This window comes from Lissotriton vulgaris, chromosome 6, assembly GCF_964263255.1.
Source record: "Lissotriton vulgaris chromosome 6, aLisVul1.2, whole genome shotgun sequence".
NCBI classification, from domain to species: Eukaryota; Metazoa; Chordata; class Amphibia; order Caudata; family Salamandridae; genus Lissotriton; species Lissotriton vulgaris.
In genome coordinates, this window is record NC_141694.1 from 1094011135 (window position 1) to 1094037700 (window position 26566).

A 26566-nucleotide genomic window follows, 5' to 3' on the forward strand; every position below is an offset into this window, starting at 1 on the left:
TCTCCCACCCAATATGTGCCTGGACCTTTGAGTAAATTGACATTGAAAATATGCATCATTAACTGTAAGATCATAACTATGGGCTTTCTTCACATTCATGAAAGAAAGCGGAAAGTTAAAGCTAAAAATCAAGCAGACATAACATGAAAACATTTTAAATAAATAAATAAAAACTTGTAGCATTAGCATGCATCTCTAATTTTCTGTTAGTTTCTGGAATGAAGAGATGGAGTGGAGCGGTTTGGGTAGGGTCTGCAGATTTACCTAATCACGTACCATATCCTTGCATGTGCGAGTAAGTGCTAATAACATATTCACATACTAGTTGAAAGAAGAGAGTCATAGTAACTGACCCACTAGTCCATGTGATCAGGCAAAATACTGTCACTCACAGGGCAACAGACCCAATAACTGAAATGAGCTACTCTTCGGCCACATGCAGAATGCAGTCATAAGGGACAGAAGAATGTTAATGACAGGTGGGCGGAGCTAAAAACGAACCATGTATACTTGTAAAGGTTTTTCTATTTTACTTCTTATTACAGGGGTATGGAAGACGACTAAGCCGGCCAGGCCTTCCTAAGCGGGTCAAGTAAGGATTATCATAACACAAATTTCCTAAGGCCAGAGTTGACCTTGGTAAGAAAATCAACAGCGATATCCTTGACTACTAATTGTTCTGAGACTTCCATGTAAGAAAAAAACTTTGCTAAAGGATTTAAAAACGGTGAAATAAGAATCAACCCATAAAGACCTATTGGTTTGAACATAGGATTCTCACAATAAATACAAGGCCTACTTCCTTTGTTGCCTTGGGTACGATCTGTTTGTTATAAAGAATGGCATCTGACAACTTCAACAATCATGCATAGAGCCAATGATAAAAGCTAGTAAGCATAAACTCTAGTCTGCTGCATTTACTATATCCAGCATAACCTCTCTCAAAATGCAGCCATCAGGCCAAGTCAGCAAAATAACAAATAAATATAAAACAGTTAGCAAAACAATATAAAAACACTTATGATGGTCCAACATTATTTCCCACTGAGCAAATACTCTACCACAAAGTTTAACCCAACACGGCATCAAGGATGAAATCCCCTAGTGCTATATGATTCTGAGATGCCACAAAATACTAAGGTACTGTCTAACAGAATGGCCACCTTTAAAAGCCTGTTGTCTTTAATAAATGCATTTACAATAAGTCAGCTCTACTACCTTGGTTTAATTTTTCATAAGGAACAGATAGACATATGGCATCTGACAACTACTACATTTTTTTTAAACTTTTTTTTTTAATCCAATCCATTTCCTTCATCACTAGCTAGTCACCATAACCGGTGTAGTAGGCATTTTATATTGGGCATAAGCTAGCAACCAAGGTGTACCGGTCAAAATGACAAACTTGTACAAAATTACAGTTGGCAAAACAAAACACCACCTCTAAAAAGAACCTTTAAATGATTATTAGATTGCAAATTCTCAACTCTTAACAGATCGAAACCGATAAACTCCTTTATTGCTATGGTAATCTCTGAGATTCCATGTTAACAATTTGATCTGCCTACAGTTTTTAACAGTGAAATAACACCTCTAAAAGGGTCTAATGGACTGTATTAGACACTTCAATCGGTCAGGCCTACTCTCTGTCATTACTTTTTTCTAACAAGCAGAAGATAGTTATGGTAACTATTCCCAGTGAGCCCATAAGGCCTATCACCCCTACCATTGGCTCACATAACGGTTACACATGATCGCCGACTTGCCACTTAGTTAATTAACAGCATTGTCATCAGGACTGGGGCAGGAGTGTTTTATGTTTAAAAATGATCACTTAAAAGGCATATGCATGAAGTGGGTAGCACACATTTGCTATCAGCAGATTTTCCATTGAAATGGAAACTACATTTCCCACTGACAAGTAGTTTAACTGATAAACATATAGTGTACAATGTTTAAAAATGAATATATGATTATTCCGCGAAAACAAGTACCACGCATGGCATTAACACGCGAATTTTACTTCGCAAGTGGCTTTACCACGCTGCTTTTTAGAACGTAGGATTTTACTTCGAGAAAAATAACGGTATGAAACATCTAACGTCCCGTCATTGAAATCTACATAGTGATAGTGGTAGGCTAAATAAAATATGTCTAACTGCATAACCCAATACATCGATTTTTAAAACAACAAATTACCGTTGCTTTTTAAATTCAGTTTCTTTAATGTGCGCTTAAATATATATATATTTTTTTAATATAGATTATATTCTTACCTGCACGCCTTTCACCAGCAGCCCTTACTTCTATCCACCACTGAAACAAGCGTCAAAACACGTCTACCAAAATTAAAGACGGACTTCTATTATGACGTCTTTTGGGAGGCTCTTTCCTTTAACGTCAGAGGCACTAAATCCCTTTTTTTTTATGTTATTAACCCGCTCGGTTTTTTTTTGGGAGGGGGGGGGGGGGGGGGGAGACCCCCCATACCCACACACGTTGGTCGACTGGGATGATTTTTTTTTTTGGGATGGGAGACCCCCTCAGGCCTCCCATACCAACACACGCTGGACGACTGGAAGGAACACCACTTGCGTGGTAAAGACGGTCGTGGAAGGCATACGCGTGGAAAAGACGTTTACGTGGTAAGTGCCTCGTAGTAAACGTCACGCGTAGTATTGCCTTCGTTGTAAATTATGTTTCCCGTGTACAATGTTTAAAAATAGAGTTTGAGAATATTTGTCATTTGCACATCACCAAGAAAAGTGTTCTGATTTGTTTTGCTCCTATTTAAATGTGTTTGAATCACACTGAATTACAAAATAAAAAAATGGGATTTTGTAATTTAATATATTTTGAAATATTTGTAGATCATTTACAATCTGTTTAAATGTTGTGTTAGAAAAAAAACTGCCATCTTGCAGCCTTTTGTTTCAAAACGATTGCCAGACAGCTCATTTGACAAAAACCTCTAACTGTAATAAGAGAAAAAAAAGTAAACATCATTTTCCAGGATAAGTAGCAACTAATAAAAAGACAAACTGACATTTGACCTCTATCCTTAGATAGCAAATGTGTCAAAATAAAAACAAGATTTAAAGGTTTTTTAATTGCTCATTCACTGAGTGAACCGAACCCCTGTTCCCTTCCAGTTTAATTTCACTCGCCGCCAGAATGGACGAGTAGGTCCTCTAAATAGCTCAACCTGAAAATGTAACTCGCCATAGTGAGTAGACGAGTAGATTTTTCTAGGGCTGCTTATCAAAGGGTAATAAAGATCCACCTTTAAGGGTATCTTATCTTTAACAAATGCTTCTCACAAAAATCAAGTCAATGGTACTATTTTTGCTGTAACTTTTCTTAATAAACTGATCAGGCCTACAGCCTTAACCAACTCAATACTGCTATATTGAGCCTAAGCTTTACCTCAGGCAAACAAGAGCAATACAAGCACTCTATTAAAGCAGTAGTGCAGAACATCAGATCAACTGAAATCTAGTCAAAACTAGACACATTTCAGGGGAGACAAATGGCCTTTTGCTGTAGTGCCTCTGAAAGATTTTTTCTGTTCTGTTTTTCCTGCTGCGCAGTCTAGTAGTCTAATGTGAGGCCATTGACGGATCCAAGTCATTCAATCGAAAGAATGGTAAAGAAGCTATGCTCCCGGACAGTGACAAAACAAAAAGTAGGAAAAAAAATGAAGCAAGAATATGAGACTGACAAGAAAGCCAACCAACTCTAAGCAACAGGGTGAATCAAAGACTACTCTGAGCATTAGCGCTGAACACAAAAGATCTTTGACCAAAAGCTAAGAGCTGCCTGTAGCTGAGACCTAAAAATCTGTACTATCAAGACTGAAAGAGGAATTACATTCAAAATAATTTGACAAAGAATCATGCTTATATTGTATGCTAGAAATCTTTAACAACCTTATTGAAGAAAAAACGCTGGTTAACAGCAAAATAATAAAGTAAGAAATAAGAACAATGCCGCCCTTCACAGGCTATATAAGATTTAGATTTACTATTTAGCAGGGACATAACGGAAATGTCATACATTGGTTAATCTACACCAACTGATATTTAATCAGTACTGTGCTCCAAATGTGTGAATATAACTAAGTTTATCCTCCTACCTATATGATAGCATTGCACAATTTATGATCTACGACAACTCCTTTTAAAACATCTGAACGCACAAGATCATAACTTGTTTCCCAACAGCCATATAAAAATAAAAAAAATGTTACAACACCAAGAGCAGAGAAATAAATTGAACCGGAAAAGCAAAGGACATCTATCCACTGAAATATAACCTTAAAAGAGAATAGAGAAGGTTCTGAGAACGTGGTCACAGCTCTTCAGATGAGCCTTGTTTACAGACAAAACGCAAGCCTCCAGAAAATGTACTTTAACCTGTAATAAAGAAAATTACTAACAAGCACTGGAAAAGCCAACAAGCTGTGCCTTTAGGATCTATTGACTTTGCTACTGATGTCTGCAGATGAATGCAAAAAGTACAATAGATGCACAGAATGCTCAAGAAACATTCACCCCTAGTAGTTTCAGCACTCCGGCCATCATCTTGCTGCATTTTCTAGTATTAAGGCCATGGGTATGCCTAGATGTGGGTCCCTTACTCACTGTGCAACTTGATTCAAACTAGACTGGCTGATTAGGGACCATACCCCGAAACCGGTCCCAGGGTGCTTTTTTTAAATTTATTTTGAGTTTTATATAGTGTGAACTAGACCTGAAGATATCCGGTATCAAAGCGCTTTACATGAGCTCCAGTTTGTTACAGATGGACACATTAATTTTTAGTTATGCTTGTTTCTGGTTGAGGGAGGGTCTGGCCTTGCAATTCGGGCTAGACTTTTCCCATGAGGAATAAGGTCAAGACTGATTTGCATATTTCTTAGTCCAAATTGGGCTGGCATAGTGAGCAAAAGATAGAAGAATTTAACCCATATCAATTGACTGGGGGCGAGTGCTTGAAAAGTTTCGACACTGTCCATCATCTTTTTGCATTTGTTGCAAATAGAGAGCAGCACCGACAATTTTTTTGGGGGGACATCTGTGCAGCATCTGCCAAAATAAAATGTAAGCATTTGCATCACCATATATGCACTGGAAGTGTCATGATGAAGGTGCGCACATACAAAACGATGCAGGTGCCATCCAAGATGGATCAACAAATGGCAAAAATAAAAATTACATTTCACTACCGCAAAATCTATGTTTAAAGCAGAGTGGCTCACAGTAATTTGATTTTAACCAAAGGACCATATAGGTGCAATGGAGGAAGAAGGAGGGAAAAAACAGGAGGCGGTAAAATTAAAATAAATCTGGAGGAGGGGAAAAGCAGAAGACAAAGGAGACAGCAACAGAGTGAGTAGCCCACAAGGAAGACAGTAACAGCACGGGCGTGGAGTACAGCAGAAGAAGCCATAAAAGAGCGAGGGAGAAGCAACAAATTGCAGGGGCTGGTGAGGGGGAAAAGCAGACGGGCGAGATCTGTAAAATATATGCACTCATGTTCGAAAAAGAAACAAAGTTAGCTAAATTTGAGTAGTAGAAGGGTAGAAATCATCAAGCAAAGAAGGATTAAGAGGGCATGTTTCTGGGAAGAGGCAATAAATAAGTTAACAAGCCATTGAATAGGAAGCCAGTAAACGAGAATGAAAATACTGCCAACCAATGGTAAGGAAAGAAGTCAGCCCACTGTAAGCTTTTGATCAGTCTTAACCCCTTCGATGCTGATGACGAGCTCAGCTCGTCATCAGCCACAGTGGTCGTGTGCGGATGACGACCTGAGCTCGTCATCTAACGTGGCTTTTTAGAAAAAAGCCGCGCAGCGGAAAAATAACCGCCGCAGCGATGCGGTTAAAAAGGTCTTTGACACCGGACCCTCATAGGTGAGGCCTACTAAGGAAGAGTCCCAGGGATTACAAAGGGGGGGGGGGTAAGTGAACACAAATCGAAATATGCTGGATATCGATGAACCGTGGGACTATGAAACTTGTTAGCTCAATACATGGAAATACATAGGAAACTGGGCCAAGCTACAGCCCCAACTATGCAATAAGAAAACAATCAACCAAGCGAAGTGATAACTAAAAATCTGTATGTATTTGAATTTAACAGGGGGTCTGTGTCGGAGGGGTTGCAGTCAGCTGGGGACGTTCCTCCATATCATCGGGAATGTCGGGAAGTGTTAGACTATTGGAGTAAAGTCCATGCGGTGATGCAGGAGGTCATGGGCGTGGCTCTCTTACCGGAGGCCAGACTCTGCTTGCTGAATATCTGGGAGCCCACTGATCATAATGTGGCACAAACCCAATGGGTGACTCTAGGGGCCATGATTGCCAAACAGAACATTGCACAGTTATGGAGGTCCCAGAGGCCTCCTACTCTTGATGTGTGGGTAGAAAACATGGATTGGTGCATGTTCCGGGAGAAAAATGTACTTGGCTGGGGGGTCGACCCCGGAAATGGCACAAGATCTGGGGCCCTTGGACAGATATAGAGGGGACATGTGTACCACCGGTGGCTGCGGTCCTTGATGTCCCTCTTTCCCCCTGACCCCTTATTGTTATGGATAATTTTCGTAGGATTTCTGTGTTCTCTTCTCCTCCCCCCGTCAATATATTGTTTATTGTAACGTTTGATGATATGATGCTCGGCCATCGTAGAGTCATTGCATTCCTATGTTTTGTACATGCCTTGCTTTCAATAAAAAGAAATATTATATATATATATATATATATATATATATAATATTGCTGTCCGTCACTTATCGTACAACTAAGCCGGACGTCAAGCAACAAATTATCGATACCCATTATTCTTTTGTGACCAAGTTCCTGGAAAGGATAACAGGCAACACAATCACCTTACTTTAAAACATTCTGCTGCCTTCTAGCAAAAGACCTAATTTGATAAGAGGCTGGGAGGAGCAGAGGTCCATGCACCAACTGTCCACTTTAGAACAATGGTCGAAATCTGGTCAATAGCGGTGGGGCTTTATTTACGATTTTTGATGCAGATGTGATCCTGATCGATTTTGCCCCGCAACACAAATTGGAGGTTGCGAGAAATCATTAGGTCTCAGGGTTGAATGTCAAAGAGAGTGTCTTAGACAAACTTAACTATGTGTTCTCGACCGAAATAAAAAAATAAAAATGAAATTTCATATAGACCTCATCTGAGATACACAATATAGTAAAACATATACAAGTTACTAATCCCATTGTATTGCAATATATCATAAGCAAAATTATTGTTGCTAGCTTGCATATCACTAAAATAGCGGCAGGAAAACTTTAAAGTTAAAAAATTTGTAGCATACAATTTCTTCAGGGGGGTTCTTATGATCTCAGTCAGATCCATATTTCTAAGAATATTATGTTTTACACAGATAGGGTTTAAACATCTTGAACGCGCCTCAACCAGACTACTATTTGGACAGACAAATAAAACATGTATCAAGTCTTGGACTCCTCCTTTACACAAATCACATCGGCCTGTTTTATTAAAGTTGCCGCCCCAATTTTAAGTTGCATCTTTTAGCGAGAATATCCTCAGCCTTAACATCAGAATGCAACGTCTAACCTTGTGGTCCAATGTGAAATTCAAATATTTTGGGCACTCTTTATACCCCACACTACCTAACGCCAGCTTGTAGTGCGATAACGGATGCCAGTAAAGTTTATCCATTTTGAAGCTCAACCTCTGAGTTTTTTCAAAAAACTTCAAAAGTTCTGGGGACCAGCTCTGTAAAAGGCTCTCTGAGCATTGAAAGTGTTCCAGAAAGAACTCTAAATTTAGCTTAAAAGTATATACCCCTGAATCCGCCTTAAGTTTCCTGACATTATTGCTCTTAATGTACTGTTGGGTGCATGTAGTATGTTATATGCCCATCTAACAAGATTTGCCATAGCTCTCGCGTATGCACTCACTACCCCTAATTCCAGACAAAGTGTCTGAACAGGAGTGGCTTGGCTTGTAGACAAGCATGTGCAAGAGTTTTCCCTCCCTGAGATTTAAAAAACCCCAATGGTTTATTTGGAATATATTATAAGCCATATGTTAGAATCGGAGTAATCTTTGTTCGATAAACTTCGAGAGCTGAAAAATGATCTCCCAGTAGAGATAAAACTTTATTATAGAACTTACATGAGATACTGTTTTATGATCAATCCGCTATAAGTGTGAGGCAGTACCAGTGTACTGAGAAAAAAACTCTCCCCAAATAGATGCAAGTAGATGCTATTTCTACGGTTCTTCATCCTAATTTCCAGGTAAAAGGTATGGCTTTTTTCCTTTCCCTGAATGGTACTATTTTTGTTTTTGAAATATATTTTTTTAAAAGGTGTCTTTCAGTGTAATTAAAAAGAGCCTCCATGTTACGCTGCAGTCCAATTGGGGTTAGATCGAATAATACCACATCAGCATACATTAAATGGTGAATTTTTTGTGATAGAGGTGGGAAATTATTTACCTCCTGGAAACAGTCCAGTAAATCACGAAGGAATAGTGAGAAAAAGAGAGGGGGGGGGGGTAGTAAACAACCGTGAGACCCTTTTCCGTAGATATCTTTTGGCTTAACCACTTTCCTCCTCCCGTTTGTACCTTACACCATGTGGTTGTATTAAGTGCTACTATTATTCTTAGCAAATTTATCGGAACGCCTAACTTCAATAATTTCCTCCACAGGGAAGGCCTATCCACTTTTTCAAAAGCTGTAGAAAAATCTACAAATAAGCTATAGACTACCCGATATCTACCAATAACATATTTATCAATAATACTTTGAAGGATGACAATATTGTCAATTAAAGAAAGTTTTTGACGAAAACCCGCTTGTTCCCTAACTGTGGCCCAAATGTTCAGATGTTCCAAAAGGTCGGCAGCAAATGTGCTCTTGGCCAAAATGAAATCTGAAGTTTATAAAACGTAAGGATATTTATTATAAGAGATGACCAAACAACGATAAATTAAGACGTTCTAGGGAAAAGTGAAGAGCAGAAGGAGTACTCGTGGACACGTAATGTATGAAAATTACACCGTCCTTTCTTTATAAAGGAAAGTGCTGTTTTATAAATAAAAAATGCAAATGCACACCACCATAAAGAAGATTATGGGATAATCTATAATAATGATGGGATGGGCAAGCTTTGCATGTAACAAACCATTTAATTCTATGGTGACAGAAGCAACTGATCAACCGCCATAACCACCCTAAACACCACAGTGCAGCTTCGTAGGCTTTCAAGACGCTGCTCGGCATTGTACTGTTGGTCAGTTGCTAGGTCTCTAGCAAACGCCGTTGCCATAAAAGGAAAGCGTTAGAAAGACGGGGTCGCTGTAGGCCGATGAATACGCAGTTTGCATCACACTCATTAGAAAACGAACAGTGTTGCATTTATGAGTTATTCAACGAGTTCTCATTTAGAAGTCCTGATAAAAATTACAACTAATGTTAGTAAAGACCCGACAATTTTATTTTGTAACCAGTCATATGTTTTGTTTCAACCTTGCCATTTTATTGAAAATTAACTTACGGCCTACTGTCCAACGCAGTGCAGTGAAATCATAGAATGGTGCGCTTTCGTGCAATCGAAAGGTATGGGTGGCCACCAGATCTAACCGACAAAAAGCGTTACAAAACGGCAGTTGTAGAGTCGTGGGCACAGCCCCAGGCCGCACCTCGCTCGTTGGAAGAGATAATTAGCCGCTAGGATTAACCGTTACCTGCCCACCCGTGTGCCAACAAACATAAAGTAGTTACCATTCTGGCTGCGGACCGCCTCCCCGGAGGTGCGCTCACCCAGCACGGCCAGAGGTCCTTCCATACTCGCAACGTCCAGATACCGAAAAGAAAGGAAGGGAAGGACCCGGTAGGTTGAGCAGAGCACGCGCCGAGGAGGGGTGGGGACTTTTCAGAAGGAAGTGACGCAAACACCATCAGTCTTGCCCCACGGCCTATCGACGTAATAGAAACTGGGTTTTCTCGAAGGGTTAATCCTGCGCAATGACGAAAAAGTCACGTGAGTAGGACGTTCCCCGCCCTGCGTCACTGGCTCGTAATTTCTGAACAAAACGGACGTTCTGTAAAAGGGATAGAATAAATATGTCAAAATTGTTGCCAGTTGCGCATGTTATTCAAACTGAGACCCGTGGTACGCTCACAATGGAAAGGGAAATCTGGTGCTAGACGGGACAGTAAATGCAGGTGTCGGGGAGAGAAGCCACAACGCTGAAAGAGACGTAGAAAGGATGCTTGAAACTCCGAGATTACCAAGGGGGTTCTACCTCTCCCGTAAAGAGATGCTACCATATACATGGTTGTGGAAAGGCAGTTGTAAAATAAAATTCAATCTGCAAAGGCTAACATAAGTTCGGCGAAGCATGCTCTCTTACCAGATCAAATATGGTCCATCCGGATCTTCAAAGCGGACCTCAAACTCTTCTATTCCAAATACACTTTCAGAACTAATTCCTCCATAATCAGACTCCGCCAGGATGTTCGTTAGTCATTGTAAATTTGTAATATTTAATTATTTTATGTACATTCCTTGCTTGCTGTGTTTGATATTGTGTTCCTCTTTCCTGCTGTGTTTGATTCTGTGTCCTGCTATTTTTGTACGTTCTATTTTGTAACATTTCTCTCATGTAATGTAACTGGTTCTATTGTACAGCGCTCTGACACCTTCGGGTAAAGTCTGCACTTTATAAAAATGCATAAATAAATAAAGGAATTTGGTCGTCGATTTATGAACATACCTCTCCACAGTTTCCAGTTTTATATAACCACACAGTCTTTCGTCCATGCACAACTCAGCATGTTCTGCTAGCACAATGGCCTTTGCATCGGCCATAATAATTGAGGGATTAACATAAATGACATTAGCCCCAAGTTATGAAAGCATTTCTTAACATATGCCAGCCATGCTATATTAAGAGAATTCTGGAGAGCTAAACAGTCAGCGACCCACTCTCTCACCAAAGCCGCCTCTGGATTAAATCAATATTTAACCCAAAATAAAGGAGGAGCAATTTTTATCTGGTCCCCAATATGGGGTATGCCGAACCTCTTCATGGCAAATCAAGTTTGCATTAATTTGGGAACTGCCAGAAGCCTATGTTTAAATCTTTTTTAGGTCTTGCCTGAGCCAGCGCATGCTTAGCGCTGGTGAAACATTTAGTGAGTGGGCTTTAAAAAGCAGATCACAGCTTTTTGGGTGGCACAGAGCGTGCGGTTACACGCACTGTGACGAGCAGAGATGCCATCTGGCTTTCCTCTCTCTATATAGTGCGCACACATCGCACACTACTCGCCAGACCTGGCGCTTTACTTTCGCGTGCTAGAAGGGACAGCAACAGCGCGCGATCTTGATCAGTTTCAATTTCACAGCCGCGTCACTTTCATGGGCGCGCGGCCATTGCTTTTTAGGTTTCGCCTGGCGTTACTGCGCAAGCAGTTTGCGCAGGCGAAATCTAATGTTTACAATATGGGCTATAGGAATGTCCCCCGGCTCCCATTGGCTAGCTCCATAAATGGAGGCTAGCCATTGGAAGCCGGATCTGTCCGTCAAGGCCGGACCAGATTCGGGGGCGTTCCCGCGATTTTTTCGCTCCGCAACGTCATGCGGCTGTGGGCGGATGTTATTTTTTTTTTTTTTCGACGCCATGTTTTGTTCATTTACCGGATCAATGTCCAGGTGAGTGCGCCCGCTGCCCGTTTCCGCCCCCCCTCCCGCTGTCCGTGTGACAGCCCGCCCTGTTACGATTGTACATGTGCCTTTTCGAAAATACGCAAACAATGTTAAATGTCCAGGTGAGTGCGCCCCCTCCCGCTGCCCGTTTCCGCCCCCTCCCGCTGTCCGTGTGCCCGCCCGCCCCCTCCCGCTGTCTGTGTGCCCGCCCGCCCCCCCTCCCGCTGTCCGTGTGACCGCCCGCCCTGTTACGATTGTACATGTGCCTTTTCGAAAATACGCAAACAATGTTATTTTTCCAGGACTGAGGAGTGACCCGAGTTTGGGGCGAATACAAGTTAAAGAAACTGACCGAGGAAGGTATATAGGGCGATCCAGGAAGGATGTTAGAGGAAGGGCGGGGCTAGACCATCAGGGGTCGTACAGCCAGGAAAGTGGGTTCACCAGCAGGGGGTTTAAAGACTGTAGAGTGGTCTCTTCCATTGTGTTTTGTTTTTGTTCTTTGGTCAGAGCAGATTACATCTGGGGGCCCCCCTCCCGCTGTCTGTGTGCCCGCCCGCCCCCCTCCCGCTGTCCGTGTGACCGCCCGCCCTGTTACGATTGTACATGTGCCTTTTCGAAAATACGCAACCAATGTTATTTTTCCAGGACTGAGGAGTGACCCGAGTTTGGGGCGAATACAAGTTAAAGAAACTGACCGAGGAAGGTATATAGGGCGATCCAGGAAGGATGTTAGAGGAAGGGCAGGGCTAGACCATCAGGGGTCGTACAGCCAGGAAAGTGGGTTCACCAGCAGGGGGTTTAGAGACTGTAGAGTGGTCTCTTCCATTGTGTTTTGTTTTTGTTCTTTGGTCAGAGCAGATTACATCTGGGGCTCCCCCTCCCGCTGTCTGTGTGCCCGCCCCCCCTACGGCTGTCCGTGTGACCGCCCGCCCTGTTACGATTGTACATGTGCCTTTTCGAAAATACGCAAACAATGTTATTTTTCCAGGACGGAGGAGTGACCCGAGTTTGGGGCGAATACAAGTTAAAGAAACTGACAGAGGAAGGTATATAGGGCGATCCAGGAAGGATGTTAGAGGAAGGGCGGGGCTAGACCATCAGGGGTCGTACAGCCAGGAAAGTGGGTTCACCAGCAGGGGGTTTAAAGACTGTAGAGTGGTCTCTTCCATTGTGTTTTGTTTTTGTTCTTTGGTCAGAGCAGATTACATCTGGTCCCCTAACTCCACATGAGTAAGTGAATTCACTGGCTTTAAAGGGAATACAGTAGCATTTCAAAAGATAGGCGACAAAATTGTTACAATGGGTAATGAAGGTAGCGGAACTGTTTTGCAGTAAAAAGAATTAGTAGTGGCACGCGGTTTAAGGGGCCTTTGTTCCTTTCAGTGTTTGAACTTTCGGAAATCCACGGAGGACAGTGGGGGACATGGAGTTTACAGTTAGATGTTGCTGTCCTGTTGTATTATAGTGAGAGGTGGAATTATAATTGTGGCGCCGATGTCATGCTTTCCTGCAAGAGTTTGCATTTGAAGTGTTTTTAAGTCCCCCTTGCTTTGCATGTGGGCCGTAAACACTTAATACACCCACATTCGTGCACGAGCTGCAATAAGGGGCTATTCTAGTGCGAGGGATAGCAGTGGTCGCAAGGTGAGGCGTGCAAGCTGGCCACCAGCATGCCATTGTACGTGAGTCACAAGATGGTTCGCATGTGCAATAGTGGTCCGGTTTACACTACGTGATTTACTTGTGACCTTGTTACACTAAGGTACACACGTTGTGCCAGGAATAAAGAGGTGTACTCGTGCATGGTTACCAACGTTCCGTTTTTGGCGCCAGTCACACAGTGCTTGGTTTGTTGTGCCAGGGTTACAAAAAAGGAGCCCTTTTGCCATGGCTACAATAATCGCCTGGGTAATATTCAGCAATGCATTTGGGGTGTCAGGATTAAATGGTTTGAATGAACGATGCCATCGTTGTGCCAGGGTTGGAAGATGCAGTGTGGTGCAGGGGTTTAGTGAGTGGTGATCTATTTGTGCCAGGATGAGTGAATGATGCGATCGCCGTGCTGGGACACAGCGGAGTGCCATGTTGTGTTCGAGTTTGTGAACGGTGCAGTCATTGCAGCGAGTGGTGCAGTGGCTGCGTCGGGATCGCAGGGAATGTGATCGCCGTGATAGGTTCGTCTCACGCCCTCCCCCACCCCCTTCACAGCGCAGTCTACTAAAGCACAAACATTACTTTTTGATAAACAAATGCAAGGATTACGTTTTGGAAAATGGAAACTGTAGACCAGGTTATAAATAAATGAAGTCGATGTCTCAGCAAATGCATTTTTTTTAAACCCATTGTTGTTCAAAAGAGCATTCTGCATTGTACGTAGCTACTCCATGGTCTTAGTTTCTCAGGCAACAGAATATCTCCTCAAGTCTACGCAATGTAAGGAAGAGTTACTGAAGCTAAAGCCGGTTTGATCGCTTTACTTGACTTAAGTGGCTAGCAAAATATTTTCGCATTATGTCTGTGAGCTTGCAGAAATTCCTGGAATCCTTGAGAGCCAATTGTCAGTGATCTGCCTCGGACCTCGTCTTTATGCTGCCACAGGGGCGGGGGGACACATAGACAGTATCGGAGTGGCCGTCTGCTTCCGGGATGCTGGTTAGGGGGGAAAGTGGACCTTCCATTTCCGGCACGGTGTGTTCTGGCGCTGGTTGTTCGTGTATCCATCTGTCTCTTTCCCTGTACTTTTCTGTTGCCCGTGCCTGCCTGCTAGTGAGAGTCTGTGTGGTGTGCCCTTTCTGTGTTTGCTTCTCTGTCTGCGTCTGTCTGTGTGTGTGTGGTTCTCTCTGTGTGGGTGCATGTGGCTCTGTAGGTTTCGCATTTGCAAGAGATTAAGCTATTGGCATTGTAAATGACAATGCCATTTATTTAGCTATTTTCCAAACCAACACATAAATAACTTGTGCTTCCAAACAACGCTCTTGCTGTCCTGACGCCACTCTGTTTTGCTCAAGCCATCCGGATACTGGTGCTTGCCCTCCCGCCTCCTGCTGCCCGACTCCCCTGCCATCTAGGAGTACGGTGGTAGCCGAGAGGAGTGCGGTCGAGGGGGTACAAAACTACCATACCCAGAATCCTAAGCGGCGCACGCCGCGTCACCTGCGCGCCTGGAGGCGCTGAAATAGCGCGTCACCCCGGTCGAGGGGAGGAACCTGTGCTTCCAAACAACGCTCTTGCTGTCCTGATGCCACTCTGTTTTGTTCAAGCCATCCGGATACTGGTGCTTGCCCTCCCGCCTCCCGCTGCCCGACTCCCCTGCCATCTAGGAGTACGGTGGTAGCCGAGAGGAGTGCGGTCGAGGGGGTACAAAACTACCATACCCAGAATCCTAAGCGGCGCACACCGCGTCACCTGCGCGCCTGGAGGCGCTGAAATAGCGCATCACCCCCGTCTCGCGGGATGCCGGGCGAAGCCCGGGCCAAGGGCGGGCCCGTTTTAGCCCGTTATAGACTGGGCCACCCCTCTTTGCCCCCGAGCCCAAGTGAGTCAGTGGTAAGGCGATACATATAACCTTGGGCCCCACACAAGCCTGACTATTACTATTGTTGCATTTCAGTCTAGCTGCTGTATTGTATCGGGCTTGTTCGGTTAACATGTCGAGACAGAAAACCCCCGTCACTCCGGCCAATACCATGGACAACTATTTAGTCCAGGTGGTGGCCAAAATTAATAGTGATCGAAGGTCTTCGTTGGGACTTATGGACTCTCCACCTTGTGCCCAAATTGAACCACTAGGTGTATCCCAATCTGTCTGTGATGATACAAATACTATTGACCTTATGGAGGAAACTAATGATTGTTTAATGACAAATGTTTCTACGGCATCTATTGCTCTACAACCCGATTCTATTGCCAACTTATTAACTGTAGAAGAGCTAAATATTTCTCATAATAGTGTAGAGTTAGACACTGAGAGCATCTCCCGTCCTACTCCTGTCCCCGCACCAAGAGCTAAAAGAGGGACCACTAAGGTTCCGCCTAAAAGAGATGGATTGCGGTCCAGTAAGAATAAACCAGCAACCCCACCTAGAAGAACACATAGAAGGGCTGTAGAAGGAATAAGGGAGGAAGGGAGTGACAGTACAGCCTGGGAGGAGATGTTATCAAATAAGCTTATGGGTATGCTGGAGTCTAAGATATCTGGGTTAATAAAACCTCTTATATCCAAGATAGACCACCTTACTAATAAAGTCAACAAACTAGAGACCCTCCTGAAAAAAACAAACGATGGTGTGGGGGAAATTCCAAATATAATAATAAATAAACTTGAGGAAAAACAAGACACAGGAAACATGCCAGGGGGAAATACACATGAAGGAGCAGAAGACTTACTTGCCCCAATTCAGTTAATTAGGTCCAGACCTGGTGATAACCCCAACAACCCCTCAACCACAGAACCTGTACAAATTCTAGGCAACACCTCAACCGCCGATTTCAATACAGAAACCAGTCCTGTCAAATTAATTGTAGAGGCCTCACCACTGATTCTAGTGCTTGCTAATGCTCCACCATTGAAAATAGGGCAGATTGAGTCTCCAGATTCTCTACGAAACAAGGCACTACAGTGGTTGAGTAATAATATGCATATATCTCCCTGGGGCAAAGAAAAGCTATCAGATGATCTGTTAACAGCGAGACGGGTAAAGTGGATAGGGACTAAAACAAAGAAGTTCCAAGGGGATTGTGTGGTTTTAAACTTCAAGGGCCCTGAAGTATTACCAGATATCTTGCGAAATATCTTTCCTCCTCAGCACAGAACAGCGGAAATTATACCACTAACGCTGGATTTCTTTTACAGTAGAAGAGGACTTGTAGCAAAACCAAGTATACTGAGAACCAAGTGGACAGTGGTGGGAAACAGAAGGGCTAGGAATGGCCCCTCATGTGAGTGGGGGCTAAACTTGGAAAACCATTATTCTGCCTTATCTGACCTAAATGAATGCGACTGACTTGTAAGCTGTGTCTCTGCACCCCCTAAAAGGCAGTTGCTCCCTAAGAAAGGAAGGACAGGAAACTTAAATGAGCACCTAGCAGGAAAGCAGACTCTAGGTCCTAGGGAATCCCAAACCCCCGCTCCTGAAGAGCTAAATACAGACATAGAGGGTCCAAATAGAGCAACAGAGGTAACCGAGAGGATCTCAATACTGAGGGATGGAGTTATATTAAACGCAGAAACTGAAGAAGTTCCAAATACACCTGAAAAGGGCCAGATACAACATCAACAAGAAACGCTATTAATGTCCCTTGTTTCTTGGAACATAGCCGGCATAACAAACAAGATAAATACTCCGGAATGGGTTGATTTCATTGACCAATACGATATCATTATGCTGCAAGAAACTTGGTCACTGACCCCAACCTTCCGGCAGGGGTATTTGAATTTCCATATGCCTGCAACTAGAAATCGAGTGGGTCGTCCCTCTGGGGGCCTGCTAATTTGGATACGTCAGACATTGAATTGCACAATTAAGCAAAGGTCCATACCTTCCAATGACATCTTAGCCCTTGATGTCAGCTGGGAAATCACATCGAAATGCTATCACTAACACCCCATGTAATAGTAGGCAGGGATTTCAATACCACCTTTGAACCCTTGGGTGAAGAGGATAGGATCCTGGCCGAAGAGGAGGATGCTAAATGGGGAATACCTCACTTGGAGGTACCTGCTATCAGGAAATGGAGTACGGTGGCAATTCAGCTAAAGAGTCTCTGTCTTTCAAGAGGGCTTAGAGCAGTAAATGGACGGTCACCCTCTGATCTAACAGGGAAAAATACATTTGACAATGGCCGAGCAGCTAGCAGAATTGACTACTTATTATTGGATGTAAGGGTTTGGAGCAAACTGGTAGATATGGTAGTGAAAGACAAACTAGAAAGCGATCATAACCCCCTATGCCTAACCCTTCACTCCTACCAAGAAGCCATGGAGCCCTCCAGCAAAAATGAAATGGTGACACAAGATGTTGTGTGCTCAAATAATCATCGTCACCTGAAGTGGAGTATGTTACTAGAAGATGAATCTAAATTAGAGGTCCTCAAACAACTAGTCGCGGATGAAGTCATTAAGATCAAGACCCACTGTGGGAAGTATGACTTCAAACACTTCATGATGGAGGCCCATGAGAAGCTATTCTGTAAAATCCAAAGTTTCTTTATCAAAACTGTAGTACCCAATAAAAAGAAAAAGGACCAAAAGAGTCAAGGATGGTATGACAAGAGTTGTAGGATAGCACGACATAATCTAAGTACGGAATTGAGAACTGGAAATGCAATAACAGTTAGGTTGGCAAGAAATCACTATAGACAGACCCAAAAACAGGCCAAGAAACGCTGGGATGAGGATTGTTGGCATGAACTAAAGGAGGCCTGTGCTGCCAAGGATTCTAAACGTTTCTGGGCCTCAGTAAAATGGGAGAAGGGAGGGATTGCTGCCCAGCCCCTGAACCATGTCGCGAAAAATAATTGGGTAGAGTTCTTCCAACCACAGTATGCCCGGAATCCAGCCTTCATCCATGACCATCCCCCCCCCCCCCACATGTTTATTTTAAAATTCCAATATTTGTTGAAAAGGATGTAAGCAATGTATTGGATTGTGTAGCGGGGGGCAAAGCGCCGGGCATGGATGGAATTCCGGCTGACATATTCCTATCGGACGGGAATTCCTGGTGTAGTTATTTCACAATGTTGGCCAATGCCGTGGCAATGGGAGGGGAAGTACCTGCCTCATGGAAGAGAGCTGAAATTATCCCTATATACAAAAAAGGTGATAAATCTCTGGCTAAAAATTATAGACCAATTAGTCTGATTGACACAGCCCAAAAATTGATGGGCCGTCTAGTCCAAAATAAACTGCAACAATGGATCGATGAAAAGAACATACTGTCATCATACCAGGCAGGGTTTCGCCCCTTAACCAGTAGCGTAGATCAAGTTTTACACTTCCTAACTATCTATTGGAGAAACGTTACACTAAAGAAAGGGACATTGTATGCAGTTTTTGTGGACCTAAAAGCAGCTTTCGGCCTGGTCCCCAGAGAAAAACTGTGGCAGACCCTAGCGGATGCAGGCCTAAGTCAGGAACTCCTTACCCTCCTTGTTCGTCTCCACGAAAATAATTTTGCCAAAATCAGGTGGGGCAAGCAAGGAGAAGTAACAGATCCCTTTCCAGTAGAGCGTGGGGTGAGACAAGGGTGCGTCCTAGCGCCGACACTATTTTCAATCTATATAAACGGCATTGTCGAACACCTACAGAAAACCCCTAGCGACGCCCCAATTATAGCAGGTTCCCACGTCCCCGTCCTGATGTTCGCGGACGACACGCTCTTACTTTCACGCACCCCCAGCGGTCTCCAAAAAGTGGTTGATGCCTTTGGTGAATTTTGTGATGGCAGGGGCCTTGAATTGAATACCACCAAAACCAAATTCATGTGCCTTAACCAGCAGTCCACCTTTAAAGGTGTAATAAAATATAAAGGTACTCCCTTAGAAAGGGTGGACTCTTTTTCCTACTTAGGCATCATCCTACAGGAAAATATGAATTGGAAATCGCACATTAACACAACAGTACTGAAGTTTAGACAGCTAGCAGGCGCAATTGCCTTAAAACATCGAGCCTCGCTAACTAAGCCGGTAAATTGTGCACTCGAAATTTACAACATGAAAGTATTGGGGGCATGTTTATACGGATCCGAACTATGGGGGTTTTCAAACCTGGGAGAACTGGGACGCGCAGAAAATAGTTTTTTGCGAGGGCTTGTAATGGTTCCACAAAGCACACCCATAACTCCAATAAAATTGGATCTTGGTAGGAAAAGTATAGAGGACATAGCTAGGCTACGGCCTCTTTTATACTGGAGACGTCTTATGGTGACTCCTGAACCAAGCCACTATGCCGCAGCCTTGATGGATGTTGTTAAGTTCGATTGTTTTCATTGTATCCCTTGGCTAAAGGAACTCCGTGGACTACTTGTAAAACTGAAATTGGAACATCTATGGGATACTAAAGACGTGGCTAGTTTCCCCTCAAAAGTAAAGTTGAAAGAACTATATTGGGAAATGGTGTATTTTACAATGTTTTGTAATGGTTCCAGATCAAAACTAACAACTCGCTTTCTGGATATAAAAATGTACCCCTCATGCGAACTATTTTGAGACGTTATCGAACGACCGTATGATAGAAAATTATATTTCCAATTTCGCATAGGTACATTACCAGTGAATGCTTTTAAGAAACACTGGTCCCCAACTTGGGATGAACATTGTCACCATTGTAAAGAACAATCCGAGCATATTTCCCATTTGTTGTTCTGTTGTCCACTGTATTCGAGTCCAAGACGCAAATGGTTAAAGCCAGTGTGCCTAAATATGGGCACTCGTAGCCAATCGGTAGCCCTCAGGATACTTGAATCCGATTGTTCCACTGTGTTTGTGGTTGGTGTAGCAAAATTTCTGGCTTGGGCATGGACAATCCATACTCGTTCGCTAATGTCTATCACATCATAATGAATTATGTCTATTACTATTCCCCCATTTCGTCATATGAATTACTATGCTTTTTAAAATAATATTTTATATGAATTGTGGAAATGTCTTGTATTTTAATATGTATTTTATTCGACTATCTATGTTTTATATGTATTTTAGAAAGTATTTTATATGTAGTATTTATTGTATTAGGGCTAGGTGAATGCTTTTATGACATACTAGCAGCCCGCCCCAGCGTTGCCTGAGGCGGAAAGGGGCTGGTGGCAGTACACCCGCTCCCGCCCAGACCCCCTCCCGCACCGACTCCCTCCCGCCCAGACTCACTCGCGCCCCCCTCCCGCCCCGACATTTTCGTTTACTGCTGCCTCCTTCTTTCCTCCTCCTGCATCACAGTCTCACTTTCCCTTTCCTTACCTGTGCCGCAGCTCCTCACTGCACAGCCGCTTGTCACTGCACCGCCCTCCTCCTTCGTCGTCATCACTCACGTCGCGTCGCGGCCAGCGCTAGGTCCCGGCCGGCGCTACTTTCAGGGGACTACTTTGTTTACAAACGAAATTTTTTTAATTTACTTTTTTATTTTATTTATATAGCCTATGTCCATCTACACACCCTGACATTTTCATAGATGTATCGGGTGTGTAGATTGGCGCTGTGGTTCCCGAGTTTACCTGGCCAAAAGGTGCAAGTTCTCTCTTTATAATAGTAGTATAGATGTCGAATAAAGCTTTGAAACTTGAAAAACTTGTAAGGAAGAGTTACTGAAGCTAAAGCCGGTTTGATCGCTTTACTTGACTTAAGTGGCTAGCAAAATATTTTCGCATTATGTCTGTGAGCTTGCAGAAATTCCTGGAATCCTTGAGAGCCAATTGTCAGTGATCTGCCTCGGACCTCGTCTTTATGCTGCCACAGGGGCGGGGGGACACATAGACAGTATCGGAGTGGCCGTCTGCTTCCGGGATGCTGGTCAGGGGGGAGAGTGGACCTTCCATTTCCGGCACGGTGTGTTCTGGCGCTGGTTGTTCGTGTATCCATCTGTCTCTTTCCCTGTACTTTTCTGTTGCCCGTGCCTGCCTGCTAGTGAGAGTCTGCGTGGTGTGCCCTTTCTGTGTTTGCTTCTCTGTCTGCGTCTGTCTGTGTGTGTGTGGTTCTCTCTGTGTGGGTGCATGTGGCTCTGTGTGTTGCTCTGTGTGGGTGCAAATGCAATAGGTCTCGCATTTGCAAGAGATTAAGCTATTGGCATTGTAAATGACAATGCCATTTATTTAGCTATTTTCCAAACCAACACATAAATAAAAATGTTGTCATTTACAATGCCAATAGCTCAAACTTTTCCAAAGGCGAAACCATTGCATTGTAAATGCTTGTTTTTTTACTTTCAGCGCGAGGCGCGCGCTTGTCTGCTTTACAATAATGATCCCTTCCTTCTCCACCTCAGCGGGAAGTCCTAACTCTGCAGCGTGTTCGAGTAACAGAGGTTGTTCCAGATATGCATTTGTGGAGTTTGTGAACAGCTTTTATCCACCACAAACTTGCAGGCACCTATTTCGCCACAACACCTCCCGCCCCACCTCACTCGGGTCGGTGCAATACAGTAGGATTATCTTCTATAAGCTGTGTGCATGCGCAAGCTTTCTCACAAGGGACACTCGCTAATTAGAGCTCGAGGCAGCCAGCGCCTCCTTGGCCCAATGATCCCAATGTAAGTGGTTACCATCCGTCCCGTTGGCCGCTTCACGGGAGTACAATCACCAGTTGTTCCAGACCTCTATCTATAGCAATTCATTTACATCATGAAAACCCAGTGTAGTCCTGGGCTACTCTTTTGCATCCTAATCTATGTAGGTGATTTTAACACGATAACGGCTGGGCTAGAAGTCTAGGAGTGAATGCAAAGTTCAGCAGTTGAATTTACACGAATGGATGAAATGGTGGTTCAACTTGCGACCCCTTGTCAGCCAGGGAGAACTCAACTGATTAAGTACCCTCTGGGTGGTGGTCACTGGAGGCCAAAGTACACCTTTGGAAAACTATTAAAAACAACATGAAACACAACTTAAATAAAAGTTTACTGCAAAGGGAATGAATATTATAGACACACTCAAGCTGAAATATGGGCTTTAAAGATGTCATGGAATGACAGAAAAAGTTTGATGAAAGCCATGAAATTGGGTCGGCTCATTCGCTTGTACTGATGCACCTACTGGATGCAGGGAGAGATTACAGTAATTCGGAGCTCTGCGGGGTATCGGGTGGATGGGGTCAATTCTGGGCGGGCTTACGTTTAACATCGTGGACATTTGATGAGGGGGGCAGGCCAGTTTCAAGTTCACGTTAACAGTTCAAACGCCATATTTTGACTTCAGGTATGGGGTATACCCCGCTGCAAAGAAGAAACTCACCCGAACCGACAAAACAAACCAGGAACTTTCCCCATAAAAAGTCACGCATTGAGTTAAGTCCAGTGTCTATTGGGTCACTAGATAGGGACAACACAATTTGAGTATCGTCGACGTAGGATATAAGACTGAAGCCAAACGACTTGATCAGTTGCGCGAGAGGGGTAACATATATGTTAAAAAGCATAGGGCTGGCTGATTGCATCTCCAGACTGTCTCAGATGTGGCCAGGAAGTGGGGACATTTATACACACAGTGTGGAGTTGTGGCTCTCTAGATTGGTTCTGGAGGGGGTGCTGGATTGCATGTCTGAGGTTCTGGGGTGGGAGCTCCCCCGTACGCCGCAGTAGAGGCTTATTGCAAGTGATGGATGGGGTGGGCGGTAATGTCTCCAAGAGGCATTTAATGCTGCTGGGCCTCACATTGGCCAAAAGAGACGTGGCTAAAGCGTGGAAGGATCCGCGAGCCCCTTCTGTGGTGGGGTGGAAGAGGGGGTTAGACTTTTGTATGGGATTGGAGCAGCCGATTTTTGTGTGACCCGAGGATGCCCACGAAAGCACTATAGAATCTGGAAACGTTGGGCTGACTTTAGGGGCCTGTGGCTTGAGACGCCGGTTGACCGGGAAGATCTTCCGGAGGTGGCATGAAGGGGCCATGGTAGAGGGGCATGCATGTAGCCATTTAGATGTGCAATATGTAGGAGACACGTGACGGACCTAGTGCGACTTGGGTGGGCGGGATCCGGAAGGGGGAGTTCGGGGGGGGGGTGCTTAGTATTTCTTTGTTTATTTTTGTTTATCAAAGAAAAGAAAAGTTGCCTGCATCTCAATTGATGTGGTATATTTGTCCTGCAGATATCTCTGGTGTGCAGAGCTCTGCGGAATGTGTGCAATCTATCAATAAAACCAAAACTGGGGGGGTACCTCTGAGTAGACCTATATTACTTTTTCAATGACATTTTTCAAATACTTTGAGAGAAGGATGCTATAAGTAAGAAAAAGTCATGTAATTTATTCAAAACATTATTTTATTATTTTTCTTTTTTTAGTTTGTCTATTTATACATAAATACAAATAACTTTGTGACATGCAAAAATGATTTTAAATAACAAGTTATCTGAGTACAATTAAACAACACAAGGTACAATTGAAGCAAAAGAACCCCAAACAGTTCATCTTATCCTATTATCATTCATTCCATCATACATGCCTCTACATTCCCTACCCATTCTAAAAAGACAGATATGGACATAATAACAAAACCTCACGTTGAACTAACATAAAAATATTCAAAATAGACCTCTATGGTTATTGAGAGAGAAGTCCTACAAATTAATCACATTTTAATCTGTACATTATTTACAAAGAAGTCCTTCTTTCTCTATATATGTAACAAATGTATAGTGCATGTAAGGGTCTTTGATGCATACCCATTGAAAAAGTAATATAGGTCTACTCAGAGGTACCCCCCCAGTTTTGGTTTTCTTCTCTCCCTCCTCTGGACCTAAAACTATATTGGGAGAACTCTTCTATTTGTCAATCTATCAATAAAGTCTGTTTAAAAAAAAAAGAGCATAGGGCTGGGAGCGTGGCAAAGATGGCGGCGGAGTAGGTGCTTTCCTGTCTTTCCGGCACCGACTGAACAAAGCTTTGTTTATCGCCCCTGCTAATGCCTATCTGCGCTGGCCACGGGGGTCTGATATACCTTCTAGCATTCCCGACCCTGGAGGGGTCCCTATTTAAGTGCCCCGGAGCGGTCCTGCGAGTATCCTAGACGGCCCGGCCGCGATCCTGCGGCGAGCCAGACGGATCTGGCTGAACAGGGCTGCGGGGGCCGCCTGCTGCCCTGGGGTGTCCCGGCTGCTTGGTGAGGCGGCTGCCGATAAAGAAGGAGCTGCTGACTGCCGGATTGAGTGGTGGGCCCGGGCGTGGAGCAGTGGTGCAGCGTGAGCGACAACGGGCCCGGGAGGTAGCCGCCATTTTGCCGCTCTAAGGCACCGGGCTGTGTGAGGAGGTCTGCGGAGCCCAGGAACAGCCGCGACCTCGCCCGGTGCGGCCCGGCTGCCCCAGTTGTGGGGAAGCAGCTGTCAGATTCCCCCGGTGTCCATCTGTGAGCTTTTGAGAGGCGGCGGCGGAAGCCAAGCAGCGGAGGCCCGAGAACTACGAGGTGAGGAGAGGAGGGACGGCGGGAGGCACTGTGAGCCGTGGGCGAACGGGGCCTCGCTCCCTGCTCTGAGGCCCTAGCGTTGCTCTGATTCTTGTGGTGCTCAGTGGGCCCCCTTGACTTTGAGAGAGGGCCTGCTTTGTGGGTGTGCATCCGCCCTGGGAGGCTTGGCAAGTGAGGCCTACCGGTCGGTTCTGGGGGAGCAAGGAGTGTTCACGGTGGAATTGTGCCGGCCTGGGAGCCTTGTGTGGGCTGTGCGTCCCCATCGAGGTTTGAGACCCACGTGAAAGGAGAGCTGCAGGTGAAGAGTGGAGAGGGGCTGCTGCCCTGAGTGAGCCCTGGCGCTCGGCCTCTGTCTGGGAGTGGCTGGGGGCAACGTGTGGTGAGCCCTTGCCGACAACTCGGTCCGTACACCGGCGGTGGAGCGTAGCCCAGCAGTGGGGGGTGGCGTTGGCTGTTGAGACTCCGCTGAGGGCTGAGGGGAGTACCCCCCCTTGCCATCTGTTGTGGGCACTGGCTAGACCCCCGGTTGTGCCCCTCCCCTGCTTGATGAGCCGGCACCACTGTTCTGGGAATCAACAGAGCCTCTATGGGACTGGGTGGAGGCCTAGCTGCACTGTGGCCCTCCTTCTCCCGGATAGGCGCGAGGGCCGCATAGTGTTGTGATGCGAGGAGCTACTGGCTGAGCCCGTGATTGTGCCCTGGAGGGTGGGGGCTCTGGCTGTGCCCCTGGGGGGTTCCTTGCACCTCTGCTTAGTCTGCACGCTTCTGGGAGTGGGCCCTTGCCTGAGGCACAATGTCCTCCTCCAGGAACCGGAGGGACAAACCCCCTACTAGACATGCTTCTAAAGGCGGCGGGTCAGACTGCCTCTCAGTCAGATGATAAATCCCTGCACTCTGAGGATAATGAGCTCCCGGCGACCAAGGCCTTCATGATAGAGCTGTTTTCTGCCATCAAGAAGCACATTTTGGAGCTTCGGTCACAGTTTTCCTCCGACCTGCGCGAGATGCGGCACGATGTAGACACCAGAGAGCGGGTGGCGACATTGGAGGAGCATGACCTTGGAGCTGCGGACGAAATCCATCAACTCCAGCAAGATGTTCTACGCCTCACGCAACAAAACCTAGATCTCCAGGCTCACACTGAGGATTTGGAGAACTGGTCCCGGCGGAACAATATTCGAATCCGGGCGGTTCTGTGGAAGGGGGAGGGGAATAGCCTGCGCAAGTACATTGGAGCGCTTTTCCGGCAGATCCTCGGTGAAGAGGAGGATCAGGAAATACAGTGTCCACCGAGTTGGCTTGCTGCATGGTGCTAGGGCCCCTCCTCCGAACATTTTGGTGTGTGTTCACGACTTTCAGATTAAAGAGCAGATTCTCCGGAGGGCCCGTGACCTCAACCCCATGCAGTTCCGGGATCATCAACCAGTGCTTTTCCAGGACATAGCGGCCTCCACCCTTTTCAAGCGTAGGGACCTTAACCCCATGCGTGCTCCTGTCGGCCACCTAATAGAACGCCCGCACCGCGGCGAAAAAAACCACCACGGTTAAGGCGTTAAACCCATCACTAATCATCTCTGTGAGCAAGGAATCCCCTACTCATGGGGCCATCCGTTTCGGCTTATTTTTAAACATAATGGCAAGCTTGTGCAGGTCCGCTCACTGGATACTGCCTTTGGGATCTTGGGACTGGAGCGGCCCCCCCTGCGCCTGGGGGTGTCGGTTCACCTGCTAGACGGCGCAGGCG

At 44.9% G+C, this 26566-nt stretch overlaps 1 protein-coding gene across 1 annotated transcript in view; it reads right to left on the minus strand.

Moving 5' to 3' along the window:
* The window catches only part of TCP1 (t-complex 1), a 98020-nt gene extending 88029 nt beyond the window's left edge, over positions 1-9991 (minus strand). Inside the window, exon 1 of the mRNA XM_086927155.1 lies at positions 9793-9991. Within this exon, the coding sequence (XP_086783281.1) occupies positions 9793-9856 (64 nt within the window). The 5' untranslated portion in view covers positions 9857-9991. The remainder of the gene's footprint in view (positions 1-9792) is intronic.
* Positions 9992-26566: the final 16575 nt, after the last annotated feature.